Consider the following 24,530-nt stretch of genomic DNA (forward strand, 5'->3'; position numbering starts at 1 on the left):
CTCACCCACCCACCCACCCACTCACCCACCCACTCACCCACTCACTCACTCACCCACCCACTCACTCACCCACTCACCCACTCACTCACCCACTCACCCACCCACTCACTCACCCACTCACCCACCCACTCACCCACTCACTCACCCACTCACTCACTCACCCATCCACCCACTCACTCAACACAATCCGTATTTACCACGGCAGAATGACAGCGGTGCTTTAATGAAGACGTAAAACATTTCCGATGCAAAACAACGAGAAGACGAAAATCAACACTCAGTGGCCGTGTCAGAGACACTGAGAGTCTGGGTTCAAGCCCTGGGTCTGGGTGTCTCTCTCAGGGGGTTCACAGTGGCCGTGTCAGAGACACTGAGAGTCTGGGTTCAAGGCCTGGGTCTGGGTCTCTCTCAGGGGGTTCACAGTGGCCGTGTCAGAGACACTGAGAGTCTGGGTTCTAGCCCTGGGTCTGGGTGTCTCTCTCAGGGGGTTCATAGTGGCCGTGTCAGAGACACTGAGTGTCTGGGTTCTAGCCCTGGGTCTGGGTGTCTCTCTCAGGGGGTTCATAGTGGCCGTGTCAGAGACACTGAGAGTCTGGGTTCAAGCCCTGGGTCTGGGTGTCTCTCTCTCTCTCAGGGGGTTCACAGTGGCCGTGTCAGAGACACTGAGAGTCTGGGTTCAAGCTCTGGGTCTGGGTGTCTGGGTGTCTCTCTCTCTCAGGGGGTTCACAGTGGCCGTGTCAGAGACACTGAGAGTCTGGGTTCTAGCCCTGGGTCTGGGTGTCTCTCTCTCTCTCTCAGGAGGTTCACAGTGGCCGTGTCAGAGACACTGAGAGTCTGGGTTCTAGCCCTGGGTCTGGGTGTCTCTCTCTCAGGGGGTTCACAGTGGCCGTGTCAGAGACACTGAGAGTCTGGGTTCAAGCCCTGGGTCTGGGTGTCTCTCTCAGGGGGTTCACAGTGGCCGTGTCAGAGACACTGCGAGTCTGGGTTCTAGCCCTGGGTCTGGGTCTCTCTCAGGGGGTTCACGATGGCCGTGTCAGAGACACTGAGAGTCTGGGTTCGAGCCCTGGGTCTGGGTCTCTCTCAGGGGGTTCACGATGGCCGTGTCAGAGACACTGAGAGTCTGGGTTCGAGCCCTGGGTCTGGGTGTCTCTCTCTCTCTCGGTGTTTCTAGAGTTCACTCTGGAACACTTTTCAGAGACACCTGGGCCAGCAACTGAGTCCGATTCCCAACGTAATCCTGGACTCGAACTCATACCCTGTGTGGTCTCTGGACCTGCGGTGAGCCCGGTCTGTCTCCTCGCCACGAGTTTTACTTCTCATCCTGGTCATCATTGCACATCATCATCATCACCATCATCATCGTCATCATCACCACCAAAGAGAAAGATCCCCCGTGTAGCCTTAGCAGGGCTGTAGGGGCAAGTGCTGCTAGTAGCGAGTAGCACCACCTATGATGTACACACAGACAAAGCTCCCCCAGGTAGCCTCTAGCAGGGCTGTAGGGGCAAGTGCTGCTAGTAGCGAGTAGCACCACCTATGATGTACACACACAGACAAAGCTCCCCCAGGTAGCCTCTAGCAGGGCTGTAGGGGCAAGTGCTGTTAGCGAGCACTTTTAATGAAGGCTACAGGCACCGTGGCACAGACAGAGGGTGGTGGGTGGCAAGCACCATCACCATCATCACCACCAACACCATCACCACCACCCACCACCATCACCATCACCACCACCATCACCACCACCATCACCACCAACACCATCACCACCACCACCATCACCACCACCATCACCACCAACACCATCACCAACACCATCACCACCACCACCACCACCCCCACCACCACCCCCACCACCACCACCACCCCCCCACGCACAGCCTCAGGGTCACTCGGTCACCGCTGAGTCGCCCCTGGTGGACTTGGCGTGACCACGGCGCCCGCTGGGAACAGCAGCGGCGGCGGTGGAGCTGGTGGTGGAGCTGGTGGTGGTGGAGCTGGCGGTGGTGGAGCTGGCGGTGGTGGAGCTGGCGGTGGTGGAGCTGGTGGGGCCGGAGGCGATGTGGCTGGCGTTGTGGTGGGCTCGCTGTAGCTTGTCCGCTATCTTGCGCTCATGTCCGGCCGGCACCGGGCGGTTTGAGTTCTCCTGGGACTGACGCTTGGTGCGACCCTTGGCACAAGCTCGCGGGCCTGGTGGGGGGGTGGTGGTGAGTGGGGGTGGTGGTGGGTGGTGGTGAGTGGTGGTGGTGGGGGTGGTGGTGAGTGGTGGTGGTGAGTGGTGGTGAGTGGGGGTGGTGAGTGGTGGTGGGGGTGGTGAGTGGTGGTAGTGGTGAGTGGTGGTGGTGAATGGTAGTGAGTGGTGAGTGGTGGTGGTGGTGGTAGTGAGTGAAGAGTGGTGGTGAGTGGGGGTGGTGAGTGGTGGTGGGAGTGGTGGTGGTGGTGGTGAGTGGTGGTGGTGGTGAGTGAAAAGTGGTGGTGGTGGTGGGGGTGGGGGTGGTGAGTGGTGGGGGTGGTGGGAGTGGGGGTGGTGGTGAGTGGTGGTGAGTGGGGGTGGTGGTGGTGAGTGGTGAGTGGTGGTGAGTGGGGGTGAGTGGTGGTGGTGCGGGTGGTGGTGGGGGTGGTGAGTGGTGGTGGTGAGTGGTGGTGAGTGATGGTGATGGTGGTGGTGAGTGGGGGTGAGTGGTGGTGGTGGTGGTGAGTGGGGGTGAGTGGTGGTGGGGGTGGTGGTGGTGGTGAGTGGTGGTGGGGGTGAGTGGTGAGTGGTGGTGTGTGGTGGTGAGTGGTGGTGGTGAGTGGGGGTGAGTGGTGAGTGGTGGTGAGTGGTGGTGGTGAGTGGTGGGGGTGGTGGTGAGTGGGGGTGGTGGTGGTGGTGGGGGTGAGTGGTGGTGGTGGTGGTGGTGAGTGGTGGTGGTGAGTGGTGGTGGTGGTGAGTGGTGAGTGGGGGTGAGTGGTGGGGGTGGTGGTGGTGGTGGTGGTGGTGGGGGTGGTGGGGTGTGGGTGGGTGGGTGGTGGTGGGGGGTGGGTGGGGGGGGTGGTGTGGGGGGTGGGTGGTGGTGAGTGGGTGAGTGGTGGTGGGGTGTGGTGGTGGTGGTGAGTGGAGTGTGGTGGAGGTGGTGGTGAGTGGTGGTGGTGGTGGTTGGGGGTGGTGGTGGTGGTGGGGGTGGTGGTGGGGGTGGTGGTGGGGGTGGTGGTGGTGGTGGTGAGTGGTGGTGAGTGGTGGTGAGTGGTGGTGAGTGATGGTGATGGTGGTGGTGGTGAGTGGGGGTGAGTGGTGGTGGTGGTGAGTGGGGGTGAGTGGTGGTGGTGGTGGGGGTGGTGGTGGTGGTGAGTGGTGGTGGGGGTGAGTGGTGAGTGGTGGTGAGTGGTGGTGAGTGGTGGTGGTGAGTGGGGGTGAGTGGTGAGTGGTGGTGTGTGGTGGTGGTGAGTGGTGGTGAGTGGTGGTGGTGAGTGGTGGTGGTGAGTGAAGAGTGGTGGTGAGTGGTGGTGGGGGTGGTGGTGGTGGTGAGTGGTAGTGGGGGTGAGTGGTGGTGAGTGGTGGTGGTGGTGGTGGTGGTGCGGGTGGTGGGGGTGGTGGTGGTGAGTGGTGGTGAGTGGTGGTGGTGAGTGGTGGTGGTGGTGATGGGGGTAAGTGATGGTGGGGGTGAGTGGTGGTGAGTGGTGGCGGTGGTGAGAAGTGGGGGTGAGTGGTGGTGAGTGGTGGTGATGGGGGTGAGTGGTGGTGGTGGTGGTGAGCGGTGGTGCGTGAAGAGTGGTGAGTGGTGGTGAGTGAAGAGTGGTGAGTGGTGGTGGTGATGGTGGTGGTGCGGATGGTGGTGGTGGGGATGGTGGTGGTGAGGAGTGGTGGTGAGGAATGGTGGTGAGTGGTGGTGGTGGTGAGTGGTGGGGGTGAGTGGTGGGGGTGAGTGGTAGTGGTGGTGGTATGTATTTGTGTTGTGCACAAACATTCACCATCATCACCATCATCAATGTCTTTCCCCCCGTGTCTCTCCCCGTCTCTCCCCGTGTCTCCCCCGTGTCTCTCCCCGTGTCTCTCCCTGTGTGTCTCCCCGTGTCTCTCTCCCCGTGTCTCTCCCCGTGTCTCTCCCCGTGTCTCTCCCCGTGTCTCCCCCGTGTCTCTCCCCGTGTCTCCCCCCGTGTCTCCCCCCGTGTCTCTCCCCGTGTCTCCCCCCGTGTCTCCCCCGTGTCTCTCCCCGTGTCTCCCCCCGTGTCTCTCCCCGTGTCTCTCCCCGTGTCTCCCCCGTGTCTCTCCCCGTGTCTCCCCCCGTGTCTCCCCCCGTGTCTCTCCCCCCGTGTCTCTCTCCCGGTGTCTCCCCCGTGTCTCTCCCCGTGTCTCCCCCCGTGTCTCTCCCCGTGTCTCCCCGTGTCTCTGCCCGTGTCTCTCTCCCCGTGTCTCTCTCCCCGTGTCTCTCTCCCCGTGTCTCTCCCCGTGTGTCTCCCCGTGTCTCTCCCCGTGTCTCTCCCCCCGTGTCTCCCCGTGTCTCCCCGTGTCTCTCCCCGTGTCTCTCCCCCCGTGTCTCCCCCCGTGTGTCTCTCCCCGTGTCTCCCCGTGTCTCCCCGTGTCTCCCCCCGTGTCTCTCCCCCCGTGTCTCCCCCCGTGTCTCTCTCCCCGTGTCTCCCCCCCCCGTGTCTCCCCGTGTCTCTCCCCGTGTCTCCCCCCCCCGTGTCTCCCCGTGTCTCTCCCCGTGTCTCTCCCCGTGTCTCTCCCCCCGTGTCTCCCCCCGTGTCTCTCTCCCCGTGTCTCCCCCCGTGTCTCCCCCCTTCTCTCCCCGTGTCTCTCCCCCCGTGTCTCCCAGTGTCTCCCCGTGTCTCCCCGTGTCTCTCCCCCCGTGTCTCTCCCCGTGTCTCCCCGTGTCTCCCCCCGTGTGTCTCCCCGTGTCTCCCCCCGTGTTTCTCCCCGTGTCTCCCCGTGTCTCTCCCCCCGTGTCTCTCCTCGTGTCTCTCCCCGTGTCTCCCCGTGTCTCTCCCTGTGTCTCCCCGTGTCTCCCCGTGTCTCCCCCCGTGTCTACCCCCGTGTGTCTCCCCGTGTCTCCCCGTGTCTCTCCCCCCGTGTCTCTCCCCGTGTCTCCCCGTGTCTCTCCCCGTCTCTCCCCGTGTCTCTCCCCGTGTCTCTCTCCGTGTCTCTCCCCGTGTCTCCCCCCGTGTCTCTCCCCGTGTCTCTCCCCGTGTCTCCCCCCGTCTCTCCCCGTGTCTCCCCGTGTCTCTCCCCGTGTCTCTCCCCGTGTCTCCCCGTGTCTCCCCGTGTCTCCCCCCGTGTCTCCCCGTGTCTCCCCCCGTCTCTCCCCGTGTCTCCCCGTGTCTCTCCCCGTGTCTCTCCCCGTGTCTCTCCGTGTCTCTCCCCGTGTCTCCCCCCGTGTCTCTCCCCGTGTCTCTCCCCGTGTCTCCCCCCGTGTCTCTCCCCGTGTCTCTCCCCCGTGTCTCTCCCCGTGTCTCCCCGTGTCTCTCCCCGTCTCTCCCCGTGTCTCCCCGTGTCTCCCCGTGTCTCTCCCCGTGTCTCCCCGTGTCTCTCCCCGTGTCTCCCCGTGTCTCCCCCCGTGTCTCTCTCCCCGCGTCTCCCCGTGTCTCTCCCCGTGTCTCCCCGTGTCTCTCCCCGCGTCTCCCCGTGTCTCCCCCCGTGTCTCTCTCCCCGTGTCTCCCCGTGTCTCACCGTGTCTCCCCGTGTCTCTCTCCGTGTCTCCCCGTGTCTCCCCGTGTCTCTCTCCGTGTCTCCCCGTGTCTCCCCGTGTCTCTCCCCGTGTCTCTCTCCGTGTCTCCCCGTGTCTCCCCGTGTCTCTCCCCGTGTCTCCCCGTGTCTCTCCCCGTGTCTCTCCCCCCGTGTCTCCCCGTGTCTCCCCGTCTCCCCCCGTGTCTCCCCGTGTCTCCCCGCGTCTCCCCCCGTGTCTCCCCGTGTCTCTCCCCGTGTCTCTCCCCGTGTCTCCCCGTGTCTCTCCCCGTGTCTCTCCCCGTGTCTCCCCGTGTCTCTCCCCGTGTCTCTCTCCCCGTGTCTCCCCGTGTCTCTACCCGTGTCTCTCTCCCCGTGTCTCCCCGTGTCTCTACCCGTGTCTCCCCCCGTGTCTCTCCCTGTGTGTCTCTCCCCGTGTCTCCCCGTCTCCCCCCGTGTCTCCCCCCGTGTCTCCCCGTGTCTCTCCCCGTGTCTCCCCCCGTGTCTCCCCGTGTCTCTCCCCGTGTCTCCCCGTGTCTCCCCCCGTGTCTCTCCCCGTGTCTCTCCCCGTGTCTCCCCGTGTCTCCCCGTGTCTCTCCCTGTGTCTCCCCGTGTCTCCCCGTGTCTCTCCCCGTGTCTCCCCGTGTCTCCCCGTGTCTCCCCGCGTCTCTCTCCGTGTCTCCCCGCGTCTCTCTCCGTGTCTCCCCGTGTCTCCCCGTGTCTCCCCCCGTGTCTCTCCCCGTGTCTCCCCGTGTCTCTCCCCGTCTCTCCCCGTGTCTCTCCCCGTGTCTCCCCCCGTGTCTCTCCGTGTCTCTCCCCTTGTCTCTCCCCGTGTCTCCCCGTGTCTCTCCCCGTCTCTCCCCGTGTCTCTCCCCGTGTCTCCCCGTGTCTCTCCCCGTGTCTCCCCGTGTCTCTCCCCGTGTCTCCCCGTGTCTCCCCCCGTGTATCTCCCCGTGTCTCCCCGTGTCTCCCCGTGTCTCTCCCCGTGTCTCCCCGTGTCTCTCCCGGTGTCTCCCCGTGTCTCCCCCCGTGTCTCTCCCCGTGTCTCCCCCCTTGTCTCTCCCCGTGTCTCCCCGTGTCTCCCCGTGTCTCCCCGTGTCTCCCCCCTTGTCTCTCCCCGTGTCTCCCCGTGTCTCCCCGTGTCTCCCCGTGTCTCCCCCCGTGTGTCTCCCCGTGTTTCCCCGTGTCTCCCTGTGTGTCTCCCCGTGTCTCCCCGTGTCTCCCCCCATGTGTCTCCCCGTGTCTCCCCGTGTCTCCCCCCGTGTGTCTCCCCGTGTCTCCCCGTGTCTCCCTGTGTGTCTCCCCGTGTCTCCCCCCGTGTCTCCCCGTGTCTCCCCCCGTATCTCTCTCCCCGTGTCTCCCCGTATCTCTCCCCCCGTGTCTCTCCCCGTCTCTCCCCGTGTCTCTCCCCGTGTCTCCCCGTGTGTCTCTCCCCGTGTGTCTCCTCACTCTGCGCTGCATCCTCTACACCGTAGTAGTCAGATTTGTCGAAATATTCCGCCTCAAACTCGTTCTGATCCATGGCTTCTGCAGAATCAGCAGCAGCAGAATCATCATCATCAGCATCAGCAGAATCATCATCATCAGCAGCAGAATCATCATCAGCAGCAGCAGAATGATCATCATCAGCAGAATCATCATCAGCAGCAGAATCATCATCATCAGCAGAATCATCATCATCAGCAGAATCGTCATCATCAGCAGCAGAATCATCATCATCATCATCAGAATCATCATCATCATCATCACCAGCAGAATCATCATAATCAACAGAATCATCATCATCAGCAGAATCGTCATCATCAGCAGCAGAATCATCATCATCATCAGCAGCAGAATCATCATCATCAGCAGCAGCAGAATCATCTGCAGCAGCAGCAGTGTCATCATCATCAGCAGCAGCAGAATCATCATCATCAGCAGCAGTGTCATCATCATCAGCAGCAGCAGAATCATCATCATCAGCAGCAGTGTCATCAGCAGCAGCAACAGCAGAATCATCATCAGCAGCAGCAGATTCATCATCAGCAGCAACAGAATCATCATCAGCAGCAGAATCATCATCAGCAGCAGCAGAATGATGATCATCATCATCAGCAGCAGCAGCAGAATCATCAGCAGCAACAGCAGAATGATCATCAGCAGCAGAATCAACATCATCATCAGCAGCAGAATCATCAGCAGCAGAATGATCATCATCAGCAGAATCATCATCAGCAGCAGCAGAATCATCATCAGCAGCAGAAACATCATCATCAGCAGCAGCAGAATCATCATCAGCAGCAGCAGAAACAGAATCATCATCAGCAGCAGAATCATCACCATCACCACCATCATCATCATCACCACCATCACCATCATCACCATCACCACCATCACCATCACCACCATTACCACCATCACCACCACCATCATCATCATAACCATCACGACCACCACCACCACCACCATCACCACCATCTCCACCACCATCACCACCATCACCATCACTATCACCACCATCACCACCACCACCACCATCATCGCCATCACCACCATCACCACCATCACCACCACCATCACCACCATCAACACCATCACCATCACCACCATCACCACCATCACCACCACCATCACCACCATCACCCTCACCACCATCACCACCACCATCACCACCATCACCACCATCACCATCACCACCACCATCACCACCATCACCCTCACCACCATCACCACCACCATCACCACCACCACCATCACCACCATCACCACCATCACCATCATCACCACCATCACCATCACCACCACCATCACCATCACCACCATCACCATCACCACCACCACCATCATCACCACCATCATCACCACCATCACCACCATCACCACCACCATCACCACCATCACCACCACCACCCTCACCACCACCATCACCACCATCACCACCACCATCACCACCATCACCACCACCACCATCACCATCACCACCATCACCACCATCACCACCATCACCATCACCACCATCACCATCACCACCACCACCACCACCACCATCACCACCATCACCACCATCACCATCATCACCATCACCACCACCACCATCATCACCACCACCATCACCACCATCACCACCATCACCACCACCATTACCATCATCACCACCACCATCACCACCATCACCACCACCCTCACCACCACCCTCACCACCACCATCACCACCATCATCACCACCATCATCACCACCATCACCATCACCACCACCACCATCATCACCACCATCACCACCATCACCACCACCACCACCACCATCATCACCACCATCATCATCACCACCATCACCACCACCATCACCACCATCACCACCACCCTCACCACCACCATCACCACCATCATCACCACCATCACCATCATCACCACCATCACCATCACCACCACCACCATCATCACCACCATCACCACCATCACCACCACCACCATCATCACCACCATCATCATCACCACCATCACCACCACCATCACCACCATCACCACCACCACCATCAGCATCACCACCACCATCACCACCATCACCCTCACCACCATTACCACCATCACCACCCCCATCACCATCACCACCATCACCATCACCACCACCACCATCATCACCACCATCACCACCACCATCACCACCATCACCACCATCACCATCACCACCACCATCATCACCGCCATCACCATCATCACCACCACCATCACCACCATCACCACCACCACCCTCATCACCACCATCACCACCATCACCACCACCATCACCACCATCACCATCACCACCATCACCACCATCACCACCACCATCATCACCACCATCACCACCATCACCACCATCACCATCATCACCATCACCACCACCATCATCACCACCATTACCACCATCACCACCATCACCATCATCACCACCACCATCACCACCATCACCACCACCCTCACCACCACCATCACCACCATCATCACCACCATCACCATCATCACCACCATCACCATCACCACCACCACCACCATCATCACCACCATCACCACCACCACCACCATCATCACCACCATCATCATCACCACCATCACCACCACCATCACCACCATCACCACCACCCTCACCACCACCATCACCACCATCATCACCACCATCACCATCATCACCACCATCACCATCACCACCACCACCATCATCACCATCATCACCACCATCACCACCACCACCACCATCATCACCACCATCATCATCACCACCATCACCACCACCATCACCACCATCACCACCATCACCATCACCACCACCATCACCACCATCACCCTCACCACCATCACCACCACCATCACCACCACCACCATCACCACCATCACCACCATCACCATCATCACCACCATCACCACCATCACCATCACCACCACCATCACCATCACCACCATCATCACCATCACCACCACCACCATCATCACCACCATCACCATCACAACCATCACCACCATCACCATCACCACCATCATCACCACCATCACCACCATCACCACCACCATCACCACCACCACCCTCACCACCACCACCCTCACCACCACCATCACCACCACCATCACCACCATCACCACCACCACCATCACCACCATCACCACCATCACCACCATCACCATCACCACCACCACCACCATCATCACCACCATCACCACCATCACCACCATCACCATCATCACCACCATCACCATCATCACCATCACCACCACCACCATCATCACCACCATCACCACCATCACCACCATCACCACCACCATCACCATCATCACCACCATCACCATCATCACCATCACCACCACCAGCATCATCACCACCATCACCACCATCACCACCACCATCACCATTATCACCACCACCATCACCACCATCACCACCACCCTCACCACCACCATCACCACCATCATCACCACCATCACCATCATCACCACCATCACCATCACCACCACCACCATCATCACCACCATCACCACCATCACCACCACCACCATCATCACCACCATCATCATCACCACCATCACCACCACCATCACCACCATCACCACCACCCTCACCACCACCATCACCACCATCATCACCACCATCACCATCATCACCACCATCACCACCACCACCATCATCACCACCATCACCACCATCACCACCACCACCACCATCATCACCACCACCATCATCACCACCATCACCACCATCACCATCATCACCATCACCACCACCACCATCACCACCATCACCCTCACCTCGTCTCTCGTTGCTTATCACCTCCAACTCTCCGCTCGCAAGCGGAGATACTCCTGGGACGAGGATGGGGAGAGAGACGGAGAGAGTGAGTGATGGAGAGAGAGAGAGTGAGAGCGTGAGAGAGTGAGTGAGAGAGAAGAGTGAGTGAGAGAGTTAGTGAGTGAGAGAGTGAGAGACGGAGTGAGTGAGAGACGGAGTGAGTGAGAGAGTGAGAGAGTGAGAGACGGAGTGAGTGAGAGAGTGAGTGACGGAGTGATTGAGAGACGGAGAGAGTGAGAGACGGAGAGAGAGAGTGAGTGAGAGAGTGAGAGAGAGTGAGTGAGAGATGGAGAGAGTGAAAGAGTGAGAGACGGAGAGAGAGAGTGAGAGACGGAGTGAGTGAGAGAGTGAGTGACGGAGTGATTGAGAGACGGAGAGAGTGAGTGATGGAGAGAGAGAGAGAGTGAGAGCGTGAGAGAGTGAGTGAGAGAGAAGAGTGAGTGAGAGAGTTAGTGAGTGAGAGAGTGAGAGACGGAGTGAGTGAGAGACGGAGTGAGTGAGAGAGTGAGAGAGTGAGAGACGGAGTGAGTGAGAGAGTGAGTGACGGAGTGATTGAGAGACAGAGAGAGTGAGAGACGGAGAGAGAGAGTGAGTGAGAGAGTGAGAGAGAGTGAGTGAGTGAGAGATGGAGAGAGTGAAAGAGTGAGAGACGGAGAGAGAGAGTGAGAGATGGAGTGAGTGAGAGAGTGAGTGAGAGACGGACTGCGAGTGAGTGAGAGAGACGGAGTGCGAGTTGTAGTTGTAGTAGTTGTAGTTGTTGTAGTAGTTGTTGTAGTTGTTGTAGTAGTTGTTGTAGTTGTTGTTGTAGTTGTTGTAGTTGTTGTTGTAGTTGTTGGTGTTGCTGCTGTGAAGTGGCAGGCACCACACTCGGACTTGGACGTGAAATCTGAGGGGGGGGGGTTGAGGTGGGGGGGGCTGTGTGTGTGTGTCTGTGTGTGTGTCTGTGTGTCTGTGTGTGTCTGTATGTGTGTCTGTGTGTGTGTGTCTGTGTGTGTGTCTGTGTGTCTGTGTGTGTCTGTGTGTGTGTGTGTCTGTGTGTATGTCTGTGTGTGTGTGTCTGTGTGTGTGTGTCTGTGTGTGTGTGTCTGTGTGTGTGTCTGCGTGTCTGTGTCTGTGTGTGTGCAGCTACTGGACCCTGTTTACGTGGCGAGAGCGATCGGGAGGACGTGAAACGTGGCAGTGGTGAGTGAGTGTGGTGAGAGTGGTGAGTGAAAGTGGTGAGTGTGGTGAGTGAGTGTGGTGAGAGTGGTGAGTGTGGTGAGTAAGAGTGGTGAGTGAGTGGGTGTGGTGAGTGTGGTGAGTGTGGTGAGTGAGTGTGGTGAGTGGGTGTGGTGAGCGTGGTGAGTGGGTGTGAGTCAGTGAGTGTGTGAGTGAGTGTATGTGTGAGTGGGTGTGTGAGTGTGTAAGTTGGTGTGTGAGTGTGTGAGTGAGTGTGACTTTGTGTGAGTATGTGTGTGTGAATGAGTGAGTGTGTGGGTGAGTGTGTGAGTGTGGATGAGTGAGTGGGTGTGGTGAGTGGGTGTGGTGAGTGAGTGTGGTGAGTGTGGTGAGTGAGTGTGGTGAGTGTGGTGAGTAAGAGTGGTGAGTGAGTGGGTGTGTGAGTGTGTGTGTGAGTGTGTAAGTGAGTGTGTGAGTGTGTGAGTGAGTGTGTAAGTGAGTGAGTGAGTGTGAGTGTGTGACTTTGTGTGAGTATGTGAGTGTGTGTGTGAGTGAGTGTGTGGGTGAGTATGTGAGTGTGGATGAGTGTGTGAGTGAGTATGGTGATGTTTACCGCTACACCAGGTACTCATATGAGGCTGAGTTGACCTAGAGGAGGCCCAGGACCGGTTCAGAGAATCATCACTGGCGGTGTTGGCCGTGAGCGGGAATCGAACTGGGGTCGTCGGGTTCATAGGCCTTGACCAGGTCAATAAAGCAGAGATGTAGGTCTTGCTGGAATTCCCTACACCTCTGCTGTAGCAGACGGACAGAAAATATGGCATCCGTGCAGGACCGCCCTTTCCTGAAACCGCATTGGGGCTCCGCAAGCCTCTCCTCAGCGTGCCTGGCAAGGCGATGCTGAATAATCCTTGCCAGGACCTTTCCCGGCACATTGAGGAGTGAGATGCCCCTGTAGTTGTTACAGTCTGTGCGGTCCCCTTACACACACACCCCTACACACACACACTTACACACACACCCCTACACACACTCACCCCTACACACACACACCCCTACACATACTCACCCCTACACCCACACTTACACACAAAAAAAAGACAAAGATCCCCCATATAGCCTGAACAGACTGTAGGGGCAAGTGCTGTTAGCGAGCACCTATGAAGGCCGGAACGGTACACGAGGGGGTGGGTGGCCAGCACCACGCCCGACCGCCTTTGTCTCCCTAGTGGCAATGTTTACACACCGCACCAGGTACTCATTTGAGGCTGAGTCGACCTAGGGGAGGCCCGGGACCGGTTCAGATAATCGTCACTGGTGTTGGCCGTGAGCGGGAATCGAACCCGGGTCGCCAGGTTCATAGCGCAGCGCGCTAACCGCTACACTACCGGTCCCCTTACACAGACACACTTACACACACACCCCTACACACACACACACACCCCTACACATACTCACCCCTACACACACTCACCCCTACACACACTCACCCCTACACACACACACACCCCTACAACAACAACAACAACCGCCATTCGCCACTAAGTGTCGGTGACGTCACCACGACGCTTGTGCCAGGCTATGTGCACCCTGAGGCCACGTGAGGTGTCGAACGCCCGCTGGCAGGAGGTCACGGGGCAGACCCAGCAGGTGCCACGGGTCGACTGACTGAGATGACTGGCTGATGCACCACCTGTGCCCCCTACTGTGCCAACCTGCTGTGCTTTAGCTACCCGGCGCTCCGCTCGTTGTTGTGAGCGTCGCTCCTCCGCCCTCCGTTGTTGTTGGAGGGCGACTGCCTCCAACAGCCCAGTAGCGTCCTTCACGAGCCTCCTCCACAGAGGCCGATCTTGATACCGCTGGTGCCAGTCATCGGCAAGTCCACTCAGCTCGACGTCCTCCCGTTCCACATCACTCCATCTCTTCTCTAGCCCGTGCCGCGCCCGCTTAGCCCCCTCGATCCGGCCGAACAAAAGCTGTTTCGGCATGCGGTGGCTGGGCATGCGGGCTACATGACCCAGCCATCGCAGCCTTCCCCGCCGGAGGAGCTCACCGATGGGACCTTGCCCAGATCTTTCAAGGATTTGTGAGCTCCTCACACAATCCAGTCTGGTCAAACCCAGGATGGATCGTAGGCAGGCCAGCCTAAATGTTTCTAACCGGCGAAGATGTTCCATTAGGGGGGTCCACGTTTCGCAAGCGTAGAGAAGGGAGGGAATGACCGTGGCCGAGAAGACCTGAAGCTTAGTGCGGAGCGACAGACCAGGTAGCTTCCACACAGCGTTACGCAACCGATGAAAATATATTGCCGCTCGACTGATTCGGAGTGAGACCTCTGCTGTTAAACTGGAGCCAGTCATAAGCACACTGCCCAGGTATGGGAAACTCTCCACTCTCTCCACAACTGCCCCATCACCGATTGGGAGTTGTGGGGGTGGAGTGTCCGATGGTACAAAATACCCAGGCAGGTGCTTAGTTTTGGTGGGGCTGATGGTAAGGCCCCACCTCTTAGTGGCACGCTCCAGTCTCAGCAGCAGCGTCTCCAACTCCTCCTCTGACTGAGCAGCTATTACCAAATCATCAGCATACATAACGTGGTTGAGCAATAGGGAGCCATCCCTTGACCGCACCCGGGCATCGATCAGCCTCCCATTATATCTGTACCATATGGAGATTCCCCCGGTACAGCTATTGAAGGCTTCACGAACTACGTGGTCAAAATAGATGTTAAATAATGTGGGAGCCAGAGGACATTCCTGTCGCACCCCAAGGTGTACAGGGAATGGCTCTGACTCCCGGCCACGTAGTTTTACCCGGGCCCGCTCACCATCATGAAGGTCCTTAATGATCGTGAGCAGAGGGTCAGGTACTCCAAAAGCACAAAGAACGACCCAGAGCCCAGGCCTACTGATGGTATCATAGGCCTTGACCAGGTCAATAAAGCAGAGATGTAGGTCTTGTTGGAATTCCCTACACCTCTGCTGTAGCAGACGGACAGAAAACATGGCATCTGTGCAGGACCGCCCTTTCCTGAAACCGCATTGGGGCTCCGCAAGCCTCTCCTCAGCGTGCCTGGCAAGGCGATGCTGAATAATCCTTGCCAGGACCTTTCCCGGCACACTGAGGAGTGAGATGCCCCTGTAGTTGTTACAGTCTGTGCGGTCCCCCTTCTTAAAAAGGGGGACCACCAGGGCATCCTTCCAATCCTGCGGAACCCGTCCAGTGGTCCAGACTGTTGTTAAGATGTCATATAGGGCAATCAGTGCACAAACGGCACCCTCCCTCAGCATTCCGCTTGGGAGATAATCTCTGCCCGCTGCCTTTCCTGGTCTCAGACTCCGGATCGCCTTCAGTACTTCCTCAACAGATGGCACCTCAACCAGCCACTCACAGGGGGTGACTTCTTCCAATATTTGAGGCACCGCAGCCTCAGCAGGGTCATCCTCACTTTGTGCCACGATGTTTTCCTGGCTGAGGGATTTTCCCTCCCCCAGGACCTCACAGAAATGCTCAGCAAATCTGCAAACCTGTTCCTGGGGGTCGGAGATTGGATCACCGTTTTTTCCCCTAATGATGGTAATAGGTGTGGCGCTGCAGGTTACCTTTTTGATGGAGTTAAATAGAGATTTGTGATCACGGGCCACTGAGGCAGACTCCATCTCCTCAGCAACCCGCGACCACCACCCATCCTTGCAGCGCCTCACGGCTCTCCGAACCTCCGAGCGAAGGCTGCGGTAAGCCTCCTCATTCTCTGACGTGGGATTCTGTAGCCGATGACAGTGGGCCTGTCGCTTTTTCTCAACCATCCTGAACACCTCCTCTGTCAGCCAGGGTCTCTGGGGAGGTCTGGACCGCGTACCTAAAGCAGCTGCATGAGTCACAGTCCTAAACCTCGCCCATTTACCCTCGACATCAGGAGGAGTCGGGGACGATGCCAATCCCAGCCGCAAGCGATGATGAAATTCTCGCTTGCACTTTCATCAGATAACTAAGACCAGGCCACTTTAGGTTAGAATGGGGTCCTGGGTGTACACCCACCACCGGAGTGGAAGAATGGCAGGCGCATCTTACAGATGACTAGTCGATGGTCAGAGGGCAGATCAGTTCCACGGTAGGTCCTGGTGTCAAGGACATGGGCTCGCATTCGCTCGTCCGTCACTATGTAGTCCAGCAGATGTTCTTGCTTGGACCCGGCATGCATCCATGATGTTGTGTGGATGCGCCGATGCCGGAACAGCGTGTTGGTAATTACAAGCCCATGGGCTGCACAAAAATCTAGCAGCCTCCTACCATTGTTATTGAGCTGATCTGGCCCATGCCCTCCAATCACTCCAGACCAGGTGCCAGTATCATGACCAACTCGGGCATTGAAGTCACCCAACATGATAACTCTATCCCGAGGGGCCACTTTAGCCAGCACCTGTGACAGGAGGTCATAGAAGGCATCTGACTCATCGGCTTTGCCTGCATCCCTCCACGGATGTTCATCTTCGGTGGGGGCATAAGTAACCACGACCACCATTCCTCGCCTCTGGTTGATGGGAAGGCGAGCCCAAAGTAGCCTGGGGCTTACAGCTTCCCACACCTCACCGCCACGCTCCCACGCCCCCTTCATTCTTTTGTTCAAAAGAAGAGCCACACCCTGTTGTTTGGCAGTCTGCTGCCCCGAGTAGAGGACTGTCCACCCCTCATGGTGGCAGGAGCCAGAGCCGGTCCACCGGACCTCCTGAATGCCGCATAGATCCAGGCGGTACCGGTCCAGCTCCCGACAGAGGAGTGGCAGCCTCTCCTCTGCAGTGAGCGTTCGAACATTCCACGTGGCCACCCGTAGTGGCTTTTCGTTGTTTCTGGAGTAGCCCCGAGGGTAGGTATTCAATCTCCTGGCTCCGCCAATTGGGGTTTGGCCAGGAGACGTCATAGACGCCTGGCCCCCCGGGGCCTCCGGCACAAGCTTATTAGTTACATATTTCAGTTTAACTCGTGGTTTCGTGGTAATTAATTGAAGGTGAAGGGGTTACCAGCCCCTCGCACCCGTCCAGAGCCCCCGTTTAGCTCCTGTGGTGGACACATATGCCATGAGGGGAGGAGCCAATCAAAATTGGATCTCCCCCCACAGCACTGTCCACGACAGAGTTGCCCGTCCGGCACCACAAGGAGGTAGGGGGTTGTTTTGCCGGACTACACACACCCCTACACACACACACACTCACCCCTACATACACACACTCACCCCTACACACACACACCCCTACATACACACACCCCTACACACACACTCCTACACACACTCACCCCTACATACACACACCCCTACACACACTCACCCCTACATACACACACCCCTACACACACACCCCTACATACACACACCCCTACACACACACACACCCCTAAACACACACACCCCTACACACACTCCTACTCACACACACCCCTACACACACACACACCCCTACACACACACACACCCCTACACACACACACACACCCCTACATACACACACCCCTACTCACCCCCCACCCCCACCCACCACCGCCAATGTCGCCACGTGGACTCCGCGGTGTTTTCGCCAAAACGGATCCCAGACGGCGTCATTCCCATCACGTGACCCGTGCCTATCAGACAAAGCCCCCCCAGGTAGCCTCTAGCAGGGCTGTAGGGGCAAGTGCTGCTAGTAGCGAGTAGCTGCTAACAGCACTTGCCAACAACCACACGCACACAACCACCCACTCACTCACACACAGACACACAACCACCCACACACACAACCACACACACCACTCATACACAACCACCCACTCACACACACACCAACACACAACCACACACACACACAGCCACCCACTCTCACACACACACAACCACACACACCAACACACACAACCACACACACACACCGACACACACACCGACACACACACAACCACACACAACCACACACACACAACCACACACAACCAGCCACTCACACACAACCACTCACACACAACTACCCACACACAACCACACATACACAACCACCCACTGTCACACACACACACAACCAGCCACTCACACACACAACCACCCACTGTCACACACAGAACACACAACCACACACACAGAACCACACACTCTCACACACACACCGACACACACAACCACCCACACACACACAACCACACACACCGACACACACAACCACCAACACACAACCACCCACTCACACACACACCAACACACACCAACACACACACCAACACACACACACACACCAACACACACACACCAACACACACACACCAACACACACACACCAACACACAACCACACACACTGCTCGACAAAACGGCCATTGCGTTTATACAAAATAACGGCAACTTTACACAAAATAACGGCAACTTTACACGAAATAACGGAACGAAAATTGTCAGAATAATAACAATAATTGTCACTTACTACAATCGGTTTTAGTAGACGTCCTCTTTGTCGTCCACTCTTTTTTTGGTTTTGATTGATCGGTGGGGACGATGGGGAAGGTTATCCAGCAACACCGCTCAGAGATCTAGGAGATCCAGCAACACCGCGCATAGATCTAGGTGATTCAGCGACATCACAGAGATCTAGGAGATCCAGCGACACCACTCAGAGAACTAGGTGATTCAGCGACACCACAGAGATCTAGGAGACCCAGCGACATCACTCAGAGGTCTAGGAGAGCCAGCGACATGACAGAGATCTAGGAGATCCAGCGACATCACAGAGATCTAGGAGACCCAGCAACACCGCTCAGAGATCTAGGAGATCCAGCAACACCGCTCAGAGATCTAGGAGACCCAGCGACATCACAGAGATCTAGGAGACCCAGCGACATCACAGAGATCTAGGAGATCCAGCGACATCACAGAGATCTAGGAGATCCAGCGACATCACAGAGATCTAGGAGATCCAGCGACATCACAGAGATCTAGGAGACCCAGCAACATCGCTCAGAGATCTAGGAGATCCAGCGACATCACAGAGATCTAGGAGATCCAGCGACATCACAGAGATCTAGGAGACCCAGCAACACCGCTCAGAGATCTAGGTGATTCAGCGACATCACAGAGATCTAGGAGACCCAGCGACATCACAGAGATCTAGGAGATCCAGCAACACCGCTCAGAGATCTAGGTGATTCAGCGACATCACAGAGATCTAGGAGACCCAGCGACATCACAGAGATCTAGGAGACCCAGCGACATCACAGAGATCTAGGAGATCCAGCAACACCGCCCAGAGATCTAGGTGATTCAGCGCCATCACAGAGATCTAGGAGATTCAGCGACATCACACAGAGGTCTAGGAGACCCAGCGACACCACACAGAGATCTAGGAGATCCAGCGACATCACAGAGATCTAGGAGACCCAGCGACATCACAGAGATCTAGGAGATCCAGCAACACCACTCAGAGATCTAGGAGACCCAGCGACATCACAGAGATCTAGGAGACCCAGCGACATCACAGAGATCTAGGAGATCCAGGGACATCACAGAGATCTAGGAGACCCAGCAACACCGCTCAGAGATCTAGGAGACCCAGCGACATCACAGAGGTCTAGGAGACCCAGCGACATGACTCAGATCCAGCGAGATCTCTCAGAGATCCAGCGAGATCTCTCAGAGATCCAGCGAGATCTCTGAGAGACCCAGCGAGATCTCTCAGAGATCCAGCGAGATCTCTCAGAGATCCAGCGAGATCTCTCAGAGATCCAGCGAGATCTCTCAGAGATCCAGCGAGATCTCTCAGAGATCCAGCGAGATCTCTCAGAGATCCAGCGACATCACCAATCTCATAGACCTGTATGGTAGAGGGACATCACTCAGCCTCGATGACAGAGGGACAGCAGTCTGTCTCTATGATCTGGCTTCTCAAACTCAACACGCACATCCCAGATAAGGGGGTGGGGGGAAAGGGGGGGGGGAGAGAGTTGGGGGGGGCAGGGGATGAGTGGGGGGGGGGCAGGGGATGAGTGGGGGGGGTAGGGGATGAGTGGGGGGGGATCACCCCCCCCCCCCCACCACCACCACCACAAGAGGCACAGGGAGATTTTATTGCATTCGATTGTCACCAATTCAACTCCTGTCACTGAGCAGTCAGGCCTCCTGTGAGATACCGTGCACACACAGACACACACATACACACACACGCACATACACACGCACACACACACGCACACACACACACGCACACACACGCATGCGCGCACACACACACACGCACATACACACACACACGCATGCGCGCACACACACACATGCGCACACACGCACACGCATGCGCACACACGCACACGCACGCGCACACACGCACGCACACACACGCACACACGCACGCACACACACACGATTCCCACCCCACCGTGCAGCCTGTAACAGACCGTCGGGGGCTAGCGCTGTTAGCGAGCAGCAGCAGCTATGAAGGCCGGCACGGTGGCACACGACGGGGTGGGTGGCCCAGCACCACGCCCGGCCGCCTTTGTCTCCCCTCGTGGCGGCGATTTGACGCGCCGCACCAGGTTTTTAGTTGAGGCCGAGTCGACCTAGGGGAGGCCCAGGACCGGTTCAGATGATCGCCGCCACTGGCGGTGTTGGCCTTGAGCGGGAATCAAACTCGGGTCAACCGGGTTGGTAGTGCAGCGGAGAGCTCACCACACACACACACACACGTAGACTCGCATCAACAACCGCCACTCAGCACGAAGTGGCTGTGACGTCACCACGACGCCTGTGCCAGGCTAGGTGCACGTTAAGGCCACGTGAATTGTCGAAGGCCCGCTGGCTGGAGGTCACGGGGCAGACCCAGCAAGGTGCCACGGGTCGGACTGACTGAGATGACTGGCTGATGCACCACCTGTGCCAACTCGCTGTGTTTTATCCGCCCGGCGCTCCGCCCGTTGTTGTGAGCGTCGCTCCTCCGCCCTCCGTTGTTGTTGTTGTTGGAGGGCGACTGCCTCCAGCTGTCCAGTAGCAGCAGTAGCAGCGTCCTTCACGAGCCTCATCATCCACAGAGGCCGATCTTGACACCGCCGGTACCGGTCATCGGCAAGTCCACTCAGCTCCACGTCATCCCGTAAGCTGAATCACTCCGTCTCTTCTCCAGCCCGTGTCACTCACCCACCCACTCACCCATCACTCCGTCTCTTCTCCAGCCCGTGTAACTCACCCACCCACCCATCACTCCGTCTCTTCTCCAGTCCGTGTCACTCACCCACCCACTCACCCATCACTCCGTCTCTTCTCCAGCCCGTGTCACTCACCGACCCACCCACCCATCCATCACTCCATCTCTTCTCTAGCCCGTGTCACTCACCCACCCACTCACCCATCACTCCATCTCTTCTCTAGCCCGTGTCACTCACCCATCACTCACCCACTCACCCATCACTCCGTCTCTTCTCCAGCCCGTGCCGGGCCCGTTTAGCCAACCTCTATCTGGCCGAACGGAAGCTGCCTAAGCATGCGGTGACTGTGTGTAGTGTATACACAACGTATACACATTGTGTATACACTACACACACACACGTGGTGTGTATATATATGTGTGTACACGTCTAGACGGGCACGCAAGGGAATATGGGGCAGATTCGTAAGAACGTTACAGTCAGGAGGAGCTCTAAGGCTAAGAGACCCAATCATCAAAACGTTGACGGAACAGCGGAAACCGGCATATTGTGTGTGTCTGTTTTACCTGATCAGCAGAAATATCCCAAACAGATACCCACCCAGCCAGCATCAATTCACTCGCTCACACACACACACACAGACAAAGCTCCCCCGTGTAGCCTCTAGCAAGGGCTGTCAGGGGCAAGGGCTTTCAGCAGCGAGCAGTAGCAGCCTGATGAAGGCCTGCTACTGGCAGCACTTGCCCCTACAGCCCCTGCTAGAGGCTACCTGGGGGAGCTTTGTCTGTGTGTGTGCATCATAGGTGGTGCTACTCGCTACTAGCAGCACTTGCCCCCCCTGCTAGAGGCTACCTGGGGGGTGTTTAACCATTCGCCTTTTGAAAACTGATTCATCATCGCGAACAACATTATCAACAACATTATAAACAACATTATAAACAACAACAAATGTCCCTCCTTGCGACACCTCACCCACACCTCACCCACACACTCACCCACACCTCATCCACACCCTCACCCACACACTCACCATGGCACCCTCCACACTCAAAAGCTGCTGGTGGTTGTGGTGTTGGGTGATCGGTGGTGAGTGGTGAGTGGGTGGTGAGTGGGTGGTGAGTGAGTGGTGAGTGGGTGGTGAGTGGGTGGTGAGCGTTGAGTGGGTGGTGAGTGAGCGATGAGTGAGTGGTGAGTGGGTGAGTGGTGAGTGAGTGGTGAGTGGGTGAGTGGTGAGTTGCCCCCAACTAACCAAAGTCCTGTGGGCCCCTCACCTCACCGCACCTTCACCCCACCCTCACCCCACCTCACCCTCACCCTCACCCCAACCTCACCCCACCCTCACCCCACCCTCACCCTCACCCCCACCCTCAACTGACCCTCACCCTCACCACCTCCAAAACTCAAAGCTGCTGCTGGGAGTGATGATGCTGATGATGATGGTGGTGGTGGGGCTGCTGTCCCCCTCCACCAAAGTCCTGTGGTGCCACCACGGCTCCCCCCACCACGGCTCCCCCCACCGCGGCTCCCCCCACCACGCCTCCCCCCACCGCGCCTCCCCCCACCACGCCTCCCCCCACCGCGCCTCCCCCCACCACGCCTCCCCCCACAGCGCCCCCCCCCACAGCGCCCCCCGCCCCGCCCAGCCACCCGACCCCCGCCGCCGCCGCCGCCGCCGCCGTGTAGGGCGAGTATCCGGCGGAGGGATACGCCGCCGCCGCCGCCGCCGCCGCCAAGGCAAACGCCGCCGCCGCCGCGGTCGAGGGAAACGCCGAACCCCGCGGAGGACTACTTTGCTGGGCGGCGCCGGCGGAGGGGTACGTGGAGGAGCCGGTGACGCCGGTGGAGCCGGTGACGCCGGACCGGTAGGGGCTGCTTTGCTGGGCGGCGCCGGCGGAGGGGTACGTGGAGGAGCCGGTGACGCCGGACCGGTAGGGACTACTTTGCGACGGGCTGCCCACGGCCGCGTGGTGGCGGTGGTGTCGGCGTTGGCGTTGGCGTTGGCGGTCGAGCGAGTCGCCGGCGGAGGGGTACGTGGAGCCGGTGACGCCGGGCAGGTAGGGACTACTTTGTGACGAGGCGGTGGAGGCAGAGGGGTACGTGGAGCCGGTGACGCCGGGCAGGTAGGGACTACTTTGTGACGAGGCGGTGGAGGCAGAGGGGTACGTGGAGCCGGTGACGCCGGACAGGTAGGGACTACTTTGTGACGAGGCGGCGGAGGGATACGTGGAGCCGGTGACGCCGGACAGGTAGGGACTACTTTGTGACGAGGCGGCGGAGGCGGCGGAGGCGGCGGAGGGATACGTGGACGCGAAGCGCCGGTCCCACTGGGCGGAGGGATACGGGGAGAGCAGCAGTGAGGACGGCGGCGGCGGTGGCGGTGGCGGCGATGCGGCAAAGGGCGTCCACGTCCTTCCGTACGCCGACGACGCCGAGGACGCCGACGACGCCGAGGACGCCGAGGAGGCGGAGGAGGAGGAGGCGGAGGAGGCGGAGGAGGCGGCGGAGGAGGCGGCGGAGGCCGTGGACAACGTTGACGACGAGGTCGACGCGGCCGCTAACAGGTGCTGCTGGTTGTGGTGGTGGTGGTGGCTGCGGTGGAGGTTGTGGTGGTGGAGGTTGTGGTGGAGGTTGTGGTTGTGGTGGAGGTTGTGGTTGTGGTGGAGGTTGTGGTTGTGGTGGAGGTTGTGGAGGTTGTGGAGGTTGTGGAGGTTGTGGTTGTAGTCGCCCGGCCCCATCGCCCCCTGCGGGTCGCCGGTGCGGCGCCGGAAGGCCGCCGCCGCCGCCGTCGTCGCCGCGGCGATGCCGGGGCTCGTCGCCATGGGGACGGGGGTCGTCGTCGTCGCCATGGGAACGGGGGTCATCGTCGTCGTCGCCGTGGTGACGGCGGGGGAGGCGAGGTCCAGCAGAGAGGGCAGATCCAGCTTGGTGAGCACGCTGGGGGGGGGAGGGAGACGGTGGTGAGGGTGGTGGTGAGGGTGGTGGTGAGGGTGGTGGTGAGGGTGGTGGTGAGGGTGGTGGTGAGGGTGGTGGTGAGGGTGGTGTGGTGGTGGTGGTGGTGATGGTGATGTGGTGGCAGTGATGGGGATGTATTGGTGGTGGCGGTGATGGTGATGTGGTGGCAGTGATGGTGATGTGGTGGTGATGTGGTAGTGGTGATGTGGTGGTGGTGATGTGGTGATGGCGATATGGCGGTGACGGCGATGCGGTGATGATGGCAGCCTCGGCCGGTTGGTGCGCCCTGTTTTGTCCAGTTTTGTCTTGAGTGGGGCCTGCTGTTCATCACACCCGTGCTGGT

At 58.5% G+C, this 24,530-nt stretch overlaps 1 protein-coding gene and 1 long non-coding RNA gene across 2 annotated transcripts; both read right to left on the reverse strand.

The window, feature by feature from the left end:
- Positions 1–204: 204 nt before the first annotated feature.
- On the reverse strand, positions 205–12,925 carry LOC116958398 (uncharacterized). Its single transcript, XM_032980974.2, has 4 exons — positions 12,703–12,925; positions 10,892–10,945; positions 7,085–7,162; positions 205–2,187 (listed from the first exon to the last, which is right to left on the reverse strand). Exons 1-4 carry the CDS (start codon positions 12,911–12,913, stop codon positions 1,886–1,888), a joined length of 645 nt encoding a protein of 214 aa, XP_032836865.2. The 5' UTR covers positions 12,914–12,925; the 3' UTR covers positions 205–1,885.
- Positions 12,926–18,409: 5,484 nt separating this feature from the next.
- On the reverse strand, positions 18,410–22,778 carry LOC142908228 (uncharacterized). Its single transcript, XR_012931644.1, has 2 exons — positions 22,088–22,778; positions 18,410–22,004 (listed from the first exon to the last, which is right to left on the reverse strand). It is a non-coding gene; the product is annotated as an uncharacterized LOC142908228 (long non-coding RNA).
- Positions 22,779–24,530: the final 1,752 nt, after the last annotated feature.

This window comes from Petromyzon marinus, assembly GCF_048934315.1.
Source record: "Petromyzon marinus isolate PM22_M1 ecotype Great Lakes invasive population chromosome 77 unlocalized genomic scaffold, UKy_Petmar_22M1.pri1.0 chr77_unloc.2, whole genome shotgun sequence".
Lineage (NCBI taxonomy): Eukaryota > Metazoa > Chordata > Hyperoartia > Petromyzontiformes > Petromyzontidae > Petromyzon > Petromyzon marinus.